Source organism: Danio aesculapii, chromosome 7 (genome assembly GCF_903798145.1).
Source record: "Danio aesculapii chromosome 7, fDanAes4.1, whole genome shotgun sequence".
NCBI classification, from domain to species: domain Eukaryota; kingdom Metazoa; phylum Chordata; class Actinopteri; order Cypriniformes; family Danionidae; genus Danio; species Danio aesculapii.
In genome coordinates, this window is record NC_079441.1 from 43,475,415 (window position 1) to 43,490,467 (window position 15,053).

The 15,053-nt window shown below is 35.1% G+C and overlaps 1 protein-coding gene across 1 annotated transcript in view; it reads right to left on the bottom strand.

Annotated features, from left to right (window-relative positions):
* cmtm4 (CKLF-like MARVEL transmembrane domain containing 4) overlaps window positions 1-15,053 on the bottom strand; it is a 55,627-nt gene that overhangs the window by 6,643 nt on the left and 33,931 nt on the right. Inside the window, exon 3 of the mRNA XM_056461982.1 lies at window positions 3,078-3,176. Coding sequence (XP_056317957.1) covers window positions 3,078-3,176 — 99 coding nt within the window. The remainder of the gene's footprint in view (window positions 1-3,077; window positions 3,177-15,053) is intronic.

Here is a 15,053-nt window from a genome sequence, read left to right on the forward strand (position 1 = left end):
GATAAGTTGGTGGTTCATTCCGCAGTGGCGACTCCAGATTAATAAAGGGACTAAGCCAAAAAACAAAGGACTGAATGAATGAATGAAAGTAAATGGCAATATTAAATGGACTAGGCTGATAAAAGCAAATTCTCTCTTCCTCTCTGTCTGGCAGGCTGAGAGAGCTGCAGGAATTCAGCAGTGCCCTGTGCTTCAGCAAAACCCTCGAGTGTTAAAGTGGTTTCCCACTGAGAACATCTGTACCATAAAACACTCAGCACAAATCCACAGCCTCGAGACTTCCAGGGTGTCGCTGGATATTGTGCTGATCTCGGGTTATTCTTCAAATGACTACATTTTAAAGGTCAGGATTTGAGGAAGAGAATCTGATCCTTGTTCAGCATTGCTAATAAAATTTCCCTTCTACTTTTCGTCACTGAATCATCTGCTAGAAACCTCTTCACAGCCACGAGAGGTCCAAAAACACACACACTAATGGGAAAGGTATGTGTGTGTGAGATGTTTATGGTGGCTATGGTTATAATAGAGTGTAATGACCAGATGGAGGCAGTAGTACTTTCTTGACATTTTCTGTGCTTATTTTGGGGGGGAAAACAGGAGATTTCTTTGAGAAGACTGTCTGCCTCAAGAGTAAAAAGAAATAAAACTGAATTTATACGGTATATAAATTATATATAATATTATATATATATAAAGTGCAGGAAAGTTTATTCAATTGGTGGCCATATCATTTAGCCATATCATTTGCAAGACAACAGGACACGACAGTGCTTTTCTTTCTTTCTTTCTTTCTTTCTTTCTTTCTTTCTTTCTTTCTTTCTTTCTTTCTTTCTTTCTTTTTGACCTTGCATACATATCAGCCTGTTGAAGACCCCCAAAACTAGGGATGCACCGATATGGATTCTTTGGCTGATATGGATAACCGATAACTCTTCAGATTTGTATAGGCCGATAATTATAATTATTTCAAAATGTTATATTTTTATACAGTGAAAAACTGATTTTATTTTAAAAACTTCATAAAAGATTGAACTGAAAAAAAAATTATAATTTCAAAATTGCAAGGGGATTATTTAGATCTATATTCATAATTTCACATGAATCAGCATCAAAAATAAATGATTTCCTTTTCTTTATAAGCAAATTAACATGCAACTTGACTGTTGCATAAAAAATAATAAGTTAAATAACAAAATGGATTTCATTAACAAGCAAGTTAACTATATTTTAATTAAGATGAAAATGAAAGAGCAAAGGACTAAAACCAGCTCAAATGTTCTTGAATAAAACGTGTTACAGTAATGTACATATGTACAAATATGTCATGTCCGAAAAAGCCTTTTTATAGGTGTTTTGACAGTTCGGAGCCACCTTACAAGCGAACAGTTAAATATAGATAGTACGTTTTACTTTAGAAAATGCAGCATAGATCCATCCTATTTGGCGTTTTAGATTCTTTTGAACACATGTAGCTGCTGCTTGTTAATCAAACAATTGCAGAAAAACTGATTGATTAAAGGTTTATGATACACCGCTGTGAGTTGCAGATTTGCCCTCGGAGTCAGATTTTGATACAACACCTGAGAGTTGAGCACAGATAACTTTATGACAAACACAGAGCATAATATAAAGACAGAATGTGGAGGTGAGTTGAGAACTCCTATGCTGGATTCAGTGACTGGCACACTTCTCCACCGTGCTGCTGTGAACAATAATATCCAGCTGCAGGCCCGCAAAACCACACACGTTTTAGGCACACACAATCTAGGCAAACCATATATGGTTACGGCGGATGTTAATGTTATCAACGTCTTCTTGGACATCGTCATCGATATATTTTGATATACATGGTTAATAAATATTGTACACAATAAACAATAGTGTTTACTTTACTTCACAAATATTACGATCGAGACGGGCGAATGGGGGGGAACGTTGTTTCCGATCGCCATTCAATTTTAAAAGACTGAACAGTTTTCTATCCGTCATCATAGATGATCAGTCATTATTGTCGGACAGAGTCAATATCTCAGATACTCGTTTGCTGGCCTTGCTGAAAGATCTAAATTGGACAGGTTTAATTTACATAATGGACTCATTATAATGAAGGAAATTATAGTTAATATAGGCAATAATACATATTATATGTAATAAAAATCTTTTTACATGTAATAAATGTATAACACTACATTAATATTTCACTCAAGCGATGTAATAGTGTGTATTTGCTTAATTTTCTAATACTTTTTTAATTAATGATTTCCCACAATAAATACTGTAGTAATTTATAGTGAGCAAAATATTGTTTTTAAACCAAAATTTATCAATAGAAACAAATTAACTATTAATAATTAATTAAAAAATAATAATAAGTAAATATATATATATAACAGCTGTGACAGTTTAGTAAAATGTTATTTTATAATCAGATAATCAGTTAAGATAATCAGTTTATAACTATATTATATATTGTTTATGATTAACTAAAGTAATTCATTTTAATGTGACACAATATTGTTGGCTTTTTATATTTTACAACAAACTTATTTAACCAAGTATGATGATATTAAAATCCTAAAATTAGTTTATAACACTTAAACCTACAATTAGACAGTCTGTTATGTTTTCTGTGTATGTGGACACATGAATAAAGTCATAAGTGTCTTTAACCAATTATTTTTATTTACATAATTTGGGTTCAGAAACTGCAAAGATGTTAAAATGATTGTTACGATATAATAATAATGACTGAAATGGGAAACCATATTTGTGAAATTCAATAGGTGGCGATAATGCTAAGGAGTTAGTTAGTTAGTTACCATATATGGTTTGCCTAAATCGTGTGTGCTAGATTGTGTGTGTGCCTGAAACGTGTGTGGTTCTGCGGTTCTGCAGCTGGATATATCTCAGTAAACCGCCAGCCTGTCCAGGACTCTCTCCAGGAACAGCTGTTTTTCAGCCACATGAGGGCAGCAGAGCCACGTGTGATTAGGGCTTAAATCACTACTTAAAACACTCAACATATGAATTCAAGCACAGGGACTTGAAATAAAGAGCTGAGTAAGACTGATATTTACCACAGCTGCAATCTCTGCTCCAGACTGATGGTTGAGAGCTGCCAAAACCACTGAAGCCAGAAAGAAGAAAAAGGTGCTGGTGGCAGTGTTGATTAAATCCTGCAAATGCAAGGAAGAGAGAGAATGCGATTATTATATTAACTACAGAACATGTATTACTGTGCAAACTGTGTCCATAATTAGGCAGAACAACATTTCTAAACTCTCTCACACAAACACACACTTACAGACAGTGCTCAGCATAATTGATTACACCCCATTTTGAAAATACTTTGTATTTGAATATTTGTATCCATTTTTTGTATCCATTTCTCAGTGAATAAAGGCAATGTATTCTGGTGCATTTGAACTAAACATTTTATTAAACAGATATATTTACTAAAACATTTAAATTCAAGCAAAATACTACAAAAAACAACTAAATTTCAACACATATTTCCATTTTTTGCTTTTCTTGATTTTTCCTCTTTTTAAAATTTTTATTTAATATTTTTCTATAACATATAAATTTGCGTGTATTAGTTTTTTGACGATTATCTTAAGTTATTTTGTTAGATAAGCTCCACATTTGGCTTCAGTACTGACTGATCTAAATGTATATGCACAGATATAATATTGTAGAGCTTCCTATTAAAACTATGAATTTAAAAGATTTGTGAGGGGTGTACGCATATAAACTGAGCACTGTATGTACTGTTTTTGGCGAGTTTTTAAAGGTAAAGTTTAAATTGAGTCATTATTTACTCTCCCTCAAGAGGCTCTAAACCAGAGATGACCAAAGGAGGGCCCGCGGGCCAAAGTTGGCCCATTGTAACCTTTGATTTGGCCCACCATCCCATGTGAGAAGAAAGTGAGAATGAGGGAGACAGTTGGGACATTTTTGGAGCTACAAATAAAGAAAATTGAAATTAAATGTAAATTATTCAGTTTTTTAAAATGTAAATACCGTCACTCGCCGGATAGAGGACTGTTTTTGTTTTTACTGTAAAAAGTTCATTATAAAATGTAAAAAATACTTTTTTGTTAACAAAGTAATGTTTTCTAGTTATTTTTAAATGTTATTAAATACATTACCCATGGTAACTATATTTACCTCTGACCCACTACCCTCAATCAATTTGGTTTTTAGCCCTTGATAAGAAAAAGTTTGGGCACACCTAAAATGAATCATTTCAAAATATTTTATGTGTTTGCCACTAAAAAGAAACTCATAAAGGTTTGAAACAACTAAACATTGATTATTGATGTATATATTTCCCAGAGATGGGTTGCAGCTGGAAGGGCATCCACTGCGTAAAACATGTGCTGGATGTGTTGGCGGTTCATTCCGCTGTGGCGACCCCAGATTAATAAAAGGACTAAGCCGAAAAGAAAATGAATGAATAAATGAATGAATGAATATATATATATATATATATATATATATATATATATATATATATATATATATATATACTGTAAATATATACTGAGCTCCAAATTAGCATATTAGATTGATTTTTGAAACAAAATCTGGGTATTATTTATGTGCTTGTGCCTTGACTGATTTAGTTTAGTTTATTTATTCATAAAGTGCAATAAAACAACAATTAACCATTGCACTGTATAAACCTAATAGCAAATTATGAAAAATAGACAGTAACAGATAAAACAACATAGAATACATCCAACATACCACACAGCATCAACGATAAATTACAAGACAACAAATAGGTACAATAGGATCAATTATCTCCCAATTTAAAAGCTCTTTCTAGGAGGTGAAGTTTAAGTTTCCCTCTGAACAAAGATTCAGTGGAAATGGTTCTAATGGACATAGGTGGCCCGTTCCACATTTTAGGACCTACTACAGAGAAATCTGGGAACTACTAGCATTTTATGGTTCGATGACCTTAAACATCTGATAGATATTTTAACTGTAATAAGATTAGAAAGATAAGTCAGAGCCTGGCCATTTAATATCTTGAAAAACTTTTTAAACTCAATTGTAAAACATATCGGCAACCAATTTAGGGAGCACAGGATAGAAGTAATGTGTTTGAACTTGCGGGTGCCGGTAAGAAGCCTAGCGGCTGGATTTTGGACCACTTGAAGACGATTTATATAGGATTGGCCAATAAATTACAGTAATCCAACCGTGATAATATAAAGGCATGGATTAATCTCTCGAATTCCACACGAGTTAAAAAGTCTTTCACTTTGGCTAATAATCTCAGCTGAAAAAAACAAGATTTAACTACTGCATTTATCTGTTTGTCAAACAGAAGGGCAGAAACCAGGAGAAAGCCTAGATTTCTTTTAAGTTAATAGTTGACATTAAAATCAATAGCAAAACTAAGCTCAAATTCTATATATATATTCTTTCCAATGACATGATGTTCTAAATATACATAGTGCTACAGCTTGTCTGTGCAAAGTTGCAGAGAGCAAATGTCCAGAGTTATATCTAGTAAGTAACACTGCTTAGAGAACTGCATGATAATCAAAATTACATAAACTTAAAAAAAAAAAATTTGTAGTCCCACATGTCTTTCAATGTGTCTGTGTGCAACCTTGTGTTCTAGACTACACACAGACTTGTATTTGGTAACTTTAATATGGTCATAAAGTAATTCATTTACAGTCATGAGGTGATGGTTGAGGATTGGCAGAGATATGTGAATCTCTCATGCTATGACAGTTTTCCCTCCCACCACTATTTATCCACCCACCATGTTTAACGATAACATCATAGTTTACAGTTTTAAAACGTTCACAAATCAAACTGGAAGCTTTGAGGAGCGGGTGTGGATGAGCGGAGCCAGTTGGAGACTCTGAAAGAAGGCCAGATCCTCCTGCAGTTACTTCTCCTGAGTCTGCAATGGATGAGGCTTGTGCTGTGGCTCAATGGGGGGTGAAATGTTACAAGCTCTTCAAAGGACATCCCAAACAGAACCTCACTGACTGGCACCACAGATTTCACATCATAGGCTGACGCAGAGCGAGCCGCTGACTTTGATGTCTCCACAGACTGTCTGCTCTCGGCTTTAGGCAGTAGACGCTGGTGGACAGCAGGATGAGGAAAGAGAATTACCTTGTGTGATATGGGCCCTAATGTTCTCCTAAAAAGCACAGAAGTGTTTTCCCTGAAAGCCTATGCACAAAGAGAAACTTTTACTGGGGTATAAAGTGTTCAGCTGAGAGTAAGGGTGAGGTTGACCTCTTTTGTTTCTGTGATATCAGCATGATAACTAACTAGGCATACATCGATTAAGGAGGGATGGAGTTTTTGTTAGGGATTTATTCATTAAACTGTAGTGCGCTATTATATTATTTTGAGGGATGTAAACAAAAACAATGGTCTCAATGTATTTCCTGCTTTACATTTTTAATTTCTACAGCTTCCGAGAATCCAAAAAGAGCCACATTTTGATAAATAATGTTATGATAGCTGTTTTAACATTAACCGTGCATTATTGTTAATTAATTAAAATAAAATAAAATACATTTAAATAATTAAATTAAAATAAACACAGGGCTTTAGCGTCAACGCTTGACCGAGGGTGGGTTTGAAGTTGGGGCTGAAGCGATCATCATAGCAGTGTCAGCCAATGAAATTAGTCCGCAATCGGTTACTGAGCTGGGGTATTTGTATAAAGCGATCTGATTGGCTGACTCTTCTGTTGGCGCTTGAAAAGTTGAGAAATCCCCAAGTTCTGCTGAAGCAGCACTGACGGACCCACAATTCAGTTCAGCAACCCAATAAAAGTGAGTTATGATCGAATTGACTCTTGTTACAGTTATGAAATACTTGGAAAACAAGCAGGAAATGTTCATGGGCCAATGGCGTGACCACATAGAAATGGTCAATACGGCCATGTTCAAAAAAAAAAAAAGAATGCTAAGTGAAGAATTGCCTTCTAACAAACATGTCCCTTGTTTTTAAATCTTTTAGACGTGAAATAGTGATTTCAGTGTTGGGGTAATAAATTACAAGTAACATGAGATAGGTAATAATATTACTTTTCTATGTAAAGCCCAGTCAGACCACACGATTTTGTCATGATTTCGGCACGATTTCCTTGACGTAAGGTGTCGTGGGGAGTCAAGGGATTTGTGACACAGCATTTAATCGCTTGTTCTCGTGTAATGCGGCATAGTTCATGACAACCGATACCATGCCTGCGACACCTCGTGACACCATCGCAGAATGTCTAGCATGTTTAATTTTCTTTCCCATTCTTCACAATGAGTTCCATCATGTGGGTGACACTGGGCAATAGGAGCACATAATTTCTCAGTTATATTTGCAGGTAGTGTCGTAAATCTGCAGGTAAGGTAATCAAAAAATAGGCTGCATTTTTAGCCTACTTGTGAGTGGGTCTCGAGTGGATAAGATCAGTCATTGGTTATGCAAACTTTAACAACTTTCTCTAAATTATTAAAGCGTTTAAGTCATTTTATCTGACAGACTGGCACAAATATGCAGACATCTCCATTCTCACGAGTTTCTTTCAGCCTTCCGACTGAGTTTGTTCTTCCGTGGTAATCTGGAAACACATTCAGTGCTGCTAATACATAGTAAAAGCCTGTCCTGCTTATTCAAATTACTTGATTAAAGTAATTAAATTGAAACTCACCGGCAAAGGATGATTTTGTCAAATAATATAAGTTTTTCTGAAACTGTGAATATTTAACTTTAATTTTATTTAGGCTAGATTTTATTTATTTAACAAACCAGTTCGTGCTTTGGTGCTGAAGCATACCGAACTGGTTTTGAAGCACGTCACCTCAGATGTTATTCGTTCTTCTTGTTCAAGTAAATAACTGACCAACAAAAATACATTAAAATAAAGATAGAAATGATACTAAATGAAATTTGTTTCAAAAAGATTTTTTTTCCAAGAAAAATATACAAATTATTATTTTTTGTTTGTGCCCGTCCACTACTCACCTGTGCGGGTGGATGATTTGTTTCACTTCGTGAAAAATAAAGATTTAATTAATGCTTCACTGTAACTATTGTATCACAAACCTCTGTCATTACAATTTATTTAATATGTCATTATTTAGTGCTTTCATTTCACTCTTGACAAGTTCAGGCGAGGGTGGAAAATATACATTTAGATAAAAAAAAAATCTTAATATTAAAAAGGAAATATATGTTTGATCCTATCAATGTCATAATAAATGCCCCTAAATAATGTAGCCTAGTTGTCAGCAAGCATCAGTGTTTATTGAGATTTTAAAAAATATTTAAATTGAGATAAGAAATATTGTTATAGAAACACTTGTGACTGCTTTAAGAAAGCGCTCGTCATAGATGTCACAGGATGACTGATCGTGAAGGATTGTTTAGTCTGGCACATTTGTTACCCACAACAAGCCGAGATTTTATCAAGAAAAATAAAAATAAAAATAAAAATCGAATAATCTGACATGATGACTTTCATAACCGACAATAAAAATCGTGTGATCTGACCGGGGCTTAACGAGTAAAGTAATGCATTAAAAAATGTAATGCGAGTTACTTTTTACTTTAGTAATTTGTTTTTTAAAAATAAATTGCTGAATTAAAATGATCGTAGTCACATCCTAATCCCACACGCAATGAGAGGAACAGACAGAAAGGAAGATGGCAGAGCCTTACATATCTGTGATCGAAATATTCTCTTTATTTTGAACCTATGGAAGAAAAGGAAACGAGGATTATCTGACTGGACAGATTTTACTTTTAAATAAGACAAGTACAAAAGTATTAAAGACATTGCTTTAAACTTTCATTATTCTGTATATGTGGCATGTATAGCTCAGAAAGTTCTCAGAAGATAACATTATCCTATGAGTTTTTTTTAAAGGTAAATGAAGGTTATACAGTGTGTTGTTAGAGTATTTCAGAGCTCCTCTATTAAAAAGAAAATCCTGCAATTTCTCAAGCCCCAGAAATCAAGCCCCAGCCAGGTCAGAAAAAGTAACGCAAAAGTAACTCAAAAGTAACGTAACACATTACTTACAATACAAAGTAACTAAGTAACCTAACTAGTTACTTTTTGGGCAGTAGCTCAATATTGTAATGCATTACTTCCTAAAGTAACTTTCCCCAACATTTCTTCCAATGTAAAAATGTATGTATTTTTTTTAGGAAATAATTACGCAAATACATTTTAAGATGCTTTTAAATAATATTAAAAATACTTCAATAAAATATATAAAAATGTCAGAAATTGTGTTTATAAAAAATAAATTTGTGTAAATACATTTTAGCTACTTTAAAAATATATAGTTAAAAACAGACTTCTGACAGTGTGGCACCTAATCTTATAAAATTGTTAATAATGGTCAGTTTCCTAAAAAGACTGGTAATACCTTAATATGAGCATCAAATTAATGTGTATTAGCAGACTTGATTTTTATTAATCACAGAAAACACCTAAAAATCTTTTAAAATGTTCTCTTATTAATGGCCTGAGGGACAGTACTATAAATTAAAAACAAATGTATTTTTATCTGTAGGCAAACTATTACTTCAATATGGTAATAATTTAACAATTTCCCACCTAAAAGACCATTAGAATCTTCTTTTCACTCTCATTATTCTTAAACCCTCCATAAATACACATTCTGAGAGGAGAGAAGGGATAAAGCTGGGTGGTTTTCTATGTGCACTGCAGCCAATAAGCACTCCAGCGTGACTTAGGCATGGCCACCCATGTGACAAAGTGCATGATGGGAGTGATTGCCCACACCATCTCACATGATACTCTCTCTCTCTCTCTCTCTCTCTCTCTCTCTCTCTCTCTCTCTCTCTCTCTCTCTCTCTCTCTCTCTCTCTCTCTCTCTCTCTCTCTCTCTCTCTCTCTCTCTCTCTCTCTCTCTCTCTCTCTCTCTCTCTCTCTCTCTCTCTCTCTCTCTCTCTCTCTCTCTCTCTCTCTCTCTCTCTCTCTCTCTCTCTCTCTCTCTCTCTCTCTCTCTCTCTCTCTCTCTCTCTCTTTCTTTCTCTCATCCAAACACATTCGAGCAAAACCATGTCCATCTCACACGCAATAGAGAACCGTAACATTCTGCCAAAACCAGGATACGCTTTCAATCATTCAAAACACATGCCAAACCAGCTTTTGCCTTCACACATACTTCAACAGATGGATCGAATGCAAGCCAAACCAAACTCTGAAACACACATAATGTTAAAAACTGCTGATGCGTTTAAAATATTCTAAGTGTAAGAGCACTGGGGTTGAACTAAAGCACCAAGTCCACAGATTTGTTTGGTAATCTCAAAAGCTTCATAAAGGTTTAATAAGAGACAGATTGAGTCTCCAGGTGGTACTGTGCATGTGCAAAACTCATCTAAACACAGTTGGGTATACTTTAAAATTAATAAACGTTAGATTTACACTTTAAAACACCATGAATTAAATTGCTCCCTGTCCAGTCCGGCACTTTACTGCGTTTCAGGAAAAAGTGACCTCTGTCCACACCATACAGCTAAAAACACATACAGTTGAAGAATTAACAGAATTATTAGCCCCCCTTTGATTTTTTTTTTTCGGTTTTAAATATTTCCAAAATGATATTTAACACAGCAAGGAAATTTTTACAGTGTGTCTGATAGTACTTTTTCTTCTGGAGAAAGAATTTTTATTTCGGCTAGAATAAAAGCATGTTTTAATTCGTTAAAAACCTTTTTAAGGGCAAAATTATTAGCTCCTTTAAGCTAATTTTTTCCGATAGTCTACAGAACAAACCATCATTATACAATAACTTGCCTAATTACCCTAACCTGCCTAGTTAACCAAATTAACCTAGTTAAGCCTTTAAATGTCACATTAAGCTGTATAGAAGTGTCTTGAAAAATATCTAGTCAAATATTATTTACTGTCATCATGGCAAAGATAAAATAAATCAGTTATTAGAAATGAGTTATTAAAACTATTATGGTTAGAAATGTGTTGAAAAGATCTTCTCCCCCCGTTAAACAGAAATTGGGGAAAAAAATAAACAGGAGGGCTAATATTTCAGAGGGGCTAATAATTCTGACTTCAACTGTACATGACCATTCAGACTCACTGGACATGCACACATTTCTTCTGGCATTTGTATTTGCTGTACAATAAAATACCAATTGAAACAGAATAGAAGCACTAAAAGACAAGTCATAGAGAGAGATTGTGGATAGCCATGCAGCCATTTCCAAAAGTCTAAAAGTGTTTCAGTCCGTCGATACTGAAATAAAACACCAGTGTTTTCAAATTAAATGTGGTTTTTAGCATTTTCAAGAGTAGTTTGGACGCCAGGCATAACCGTAACATACCTCATACATTTTAAAACAAAAACACACTAGAAGTCAAGAGAAGTCTAAAACTGTGGATTTATGTCATATTTCAGGCAAGGAGAGTGGAGTTAAGATGTGGAGCAAGTTTGTATTTATATAACAAGAACTCAAAAGTGTAAACACTTAAGATAACGGGAAACTAAACAAGACACCGGTGAGCATAATCAGTATGGAGCAAATCAGAAGATACTTAGAAACTATGGCACATGAGAACACTCAGATCACTTATTTCTAATGTAAATTAAATGTTTAGATTTAAAAGAAATCTACATATACTGTCATTCGATGGATAGAGGACAATGCACAAGACTTTGGCTAACAAATCAATGCAAAAGAATGTGCAGCTTGACTAGTGTGTTCAGCATGGAACTCCATTATGTTCTAAATGAGTTTGTTTTTCTTCTAATATGTTTATTACAAAATATAAAAAAATGCATTCGTTAATATGATTAAAGTAATGTTTTCTATTTATTTTTTTATATTATTACATAAATTAGGTAAATACCCATGGTGACTTTAATGTAATACAGTTTTTATATATTTAACCTCGGCCCACAGCCCTCAATCAGGTTTAGTCTTTTGCCCCTCATAAGAAAAAGTTTGGGGACCACTGACTTAGTGGCTTCAGGTCATATCTACACATGGAGTAACTAACTAATGCAATTTAAAGCAAAGATGTGTTAAATTGATCCAACATGACAGTAAATAAATGTATATTTCAAAAGATTTATATTTTTCAATAAAAACTTTCATTTATGAAAAAGTGAAATAATTAAGTGAAATAATTTCAGTTTTACAAGAAACACAATTGCTTTTAACAATACTGAATAAATGATTCTTGAGCATGAAAGCAGCACATCAGAATGATTTCTGAAGGATAGTCTGACATTGAAATAAGAATGAAAGTAATGGCTGCTCAAGTGGGCTGTCATTGCAAGTCTATATTACATTCTAAAAATATATTAAAATAAAAAACAATTAATTTTAAATTGTAATAATATTTCAAAGTGGCGACACGATGGCTCAGTTGTTAGCACTGTCGTCTCACAGCAAGAAGGTCGCTGGTTTGAGTTCCGGTGGGTCAGTTGTCATTTCTGTGTGGAGTTTGCATGTTCTCCCTGTGTTCGTGTGGTTTTCCTCTGGGTGCTCCAGTTTCCCCCACAGTCCAAAGACATGCACTAAAGGTGAATTGAATAAACTAAACTGGTAGTAGTGTGAATGTGAGACTGCATAGGTGATTCCCAGTACTGGGTTGCAGCTGGAAGGTCATCCGCTGTGAAAAACATATGCTGGATAAGTTGGTGGTTCATTCCAGTGTGGCGACCCCTGACGAATAAAGGGACTAAGCCGAAGGAAAAGGAATAAATGAATAACATTCCACAGTAATACTGATGTACTATACTTTTTACTGTATGTAGCCAGGAAGACCATAAAACATTTTCTTTTTAAAACCTAAAACATAAAAAGTTTCAAATTTCTTTAAATGGCACTGTACAATTGAAAAAAAAATCAAGATCATAATTTTAAAATTCATCTATAGTCTGTTAATTAAGGACAGAACACATAACCAATCAAAGTTATGTATCCACAAAGACATATTCCCTGAATGAATGTGAAAATATACAGTGTAGACGCATACATATGTGTGTTAGAAAAAGAGAAGCAGAGAGTTAGGTGTGGTCTCAGCAGAGCTTCTGCTCTGTATACGGCCTGTGCCAAATATTCTCAGTGGTGCGTTAATACTGAGTTACACACAGCTTTAGGCAAAAGGGGCCCATAGACATTGGGAAATTCAATTCCAACTTTGTAGGGCAAAATAACCCCAGTACTGAGTGTTCGGTCATATCCCTTTATTCACCTCTGTGGCAAAGTGTTTTTTTTAACTTTAAATGAAGCAGCTAAAAGCATTTTCTGAGCCTTCCTTTGTTGTGCTGGTGTTTTCTGATGCTGTGTGTGTGTGTGTGTGTGTGTGTGTGTGTGTGTGTGTGTGTGTGTGTGTGTGTGTGTGTGTGTGTGTGTGTATGTGTATGTCAGCAGTGCTCTATTAACCTTGTCCTCCAATATGTCTGAAAATGATACCTACTCTAGCACTGTAAGAGGTGGACGTTGATGGAAATTATCTTGATAATTTCAGAATATAAACAACATATTAAAGTAATAATGTTACATCTACAAAGGCTGAGTTCGAAAACAAAGTTAGCTGACTTGCTAAGCAGAATTTGAGCACAAAGGCACCTCAGATTCTGGACAAACTAACAGATTATGATCATCAGGGCTTGACATTAACACCCGCCAACCTGCCAACTGTGGGTAGGTTTCAGCTGAAGGGGGTCAGACAGTCTCTCCCACTAGCCACTTTGGCTGGTTGAAGATTATTTTAAAATTTTTGTTTTCTTAAAATGCAGAGTTCAACAAAAAGGATTGCCCAATGAGAGATGACATTAATAACTGTGTTCGGGTGAGCCAAAGAAAGCAGGTGAATACCGAATGAGAGGATGATCACGTCCGCGGTGAGACACAGGCGATTCTGATGCACTGACCTGAGTTTTTAGTGTCAATGGTGATTTCAGGTGATGAGACGCACGTGAGTGTTTCAAAAAGAAATGGTTCCTTGCGTGACTAATCTGTGTCTGGAAACATAACTAGTGCGATCAGTTCTCTTTTAAATAGACTGGACAAAAAGCTATGCTCATGGACAGTCCTGCTGCTTTCAAGAGCTCCAGATTTTTTAAAGGTCTTTATTTCAATTCAATTAATCTTTATTTTAATAGCGCTTTTACAATGTAGAATGTGTCAAAGCAGCTCAATATTGTTCTAGTAAATTGAAACTGTGTCAGTCCAGTTTTCAGTGTTCAAACACTGAAGAGCAAATCCATCGATGCGCAGCTCTACAAGTCCCAAACCAAGCAAGCCAAGCAAGAAGGGAAAAAAGGGGGGTAGTTGGGTAGAGAAAAAATTGGTAAATCCTTAATATTGAGCCCTGAACATTCGTGTGAAATAAAAACTAATTGCAATGTGCCACAATAAATCCACAGCCCATTTGCTCATGCTGATTGAGCAAAGTCATACACAACACAAAGTGAAATGAATGAGGAGTCCTGTGCAAATAACACAAAATCTAAATCAAGTCATTTTAGCAAGTCAAATGTTATGCATGTAAAATATATTTTCCCAACAACAAAATTGTGGCTAGTGATAATAGCAAGTGGCTAGTAATGTTGTAAAACTACCAGCCACAGTGGCTCATGATCAAAAAAGTTAATGTCAAGTCCTGATGAGTACATTAAAAAAAGACAAAACATTATGACCACCTGTCCTCACATGGGATGCCCAACCCCATGTTGTTGGTTTCTCGTTTGCCCATTCTTGGATAACTGTAGGTAAATTCCATAGACTGTAAAATATATTGACGTAGTATCCGTGACATCACCCATAGGATTCTGAACACTGCAAAAGAAGCAAAAAGTAGGCGCGGCCAACTGTCGCCATTTTGTTCGTGCGTCATCGCACCCATGGCGGGATACCAAACAAGGCAAAGAGGCGGGGAGTGAGCGGAGCTACAGACATCTGCTGGCACTTTGCTTGGACCTGGCTTAGACAGACTTTACTTTGGGAGAACGCTTAATACTTTTATTACCTGCGACTCGTTTGTGTTCTGACCACAT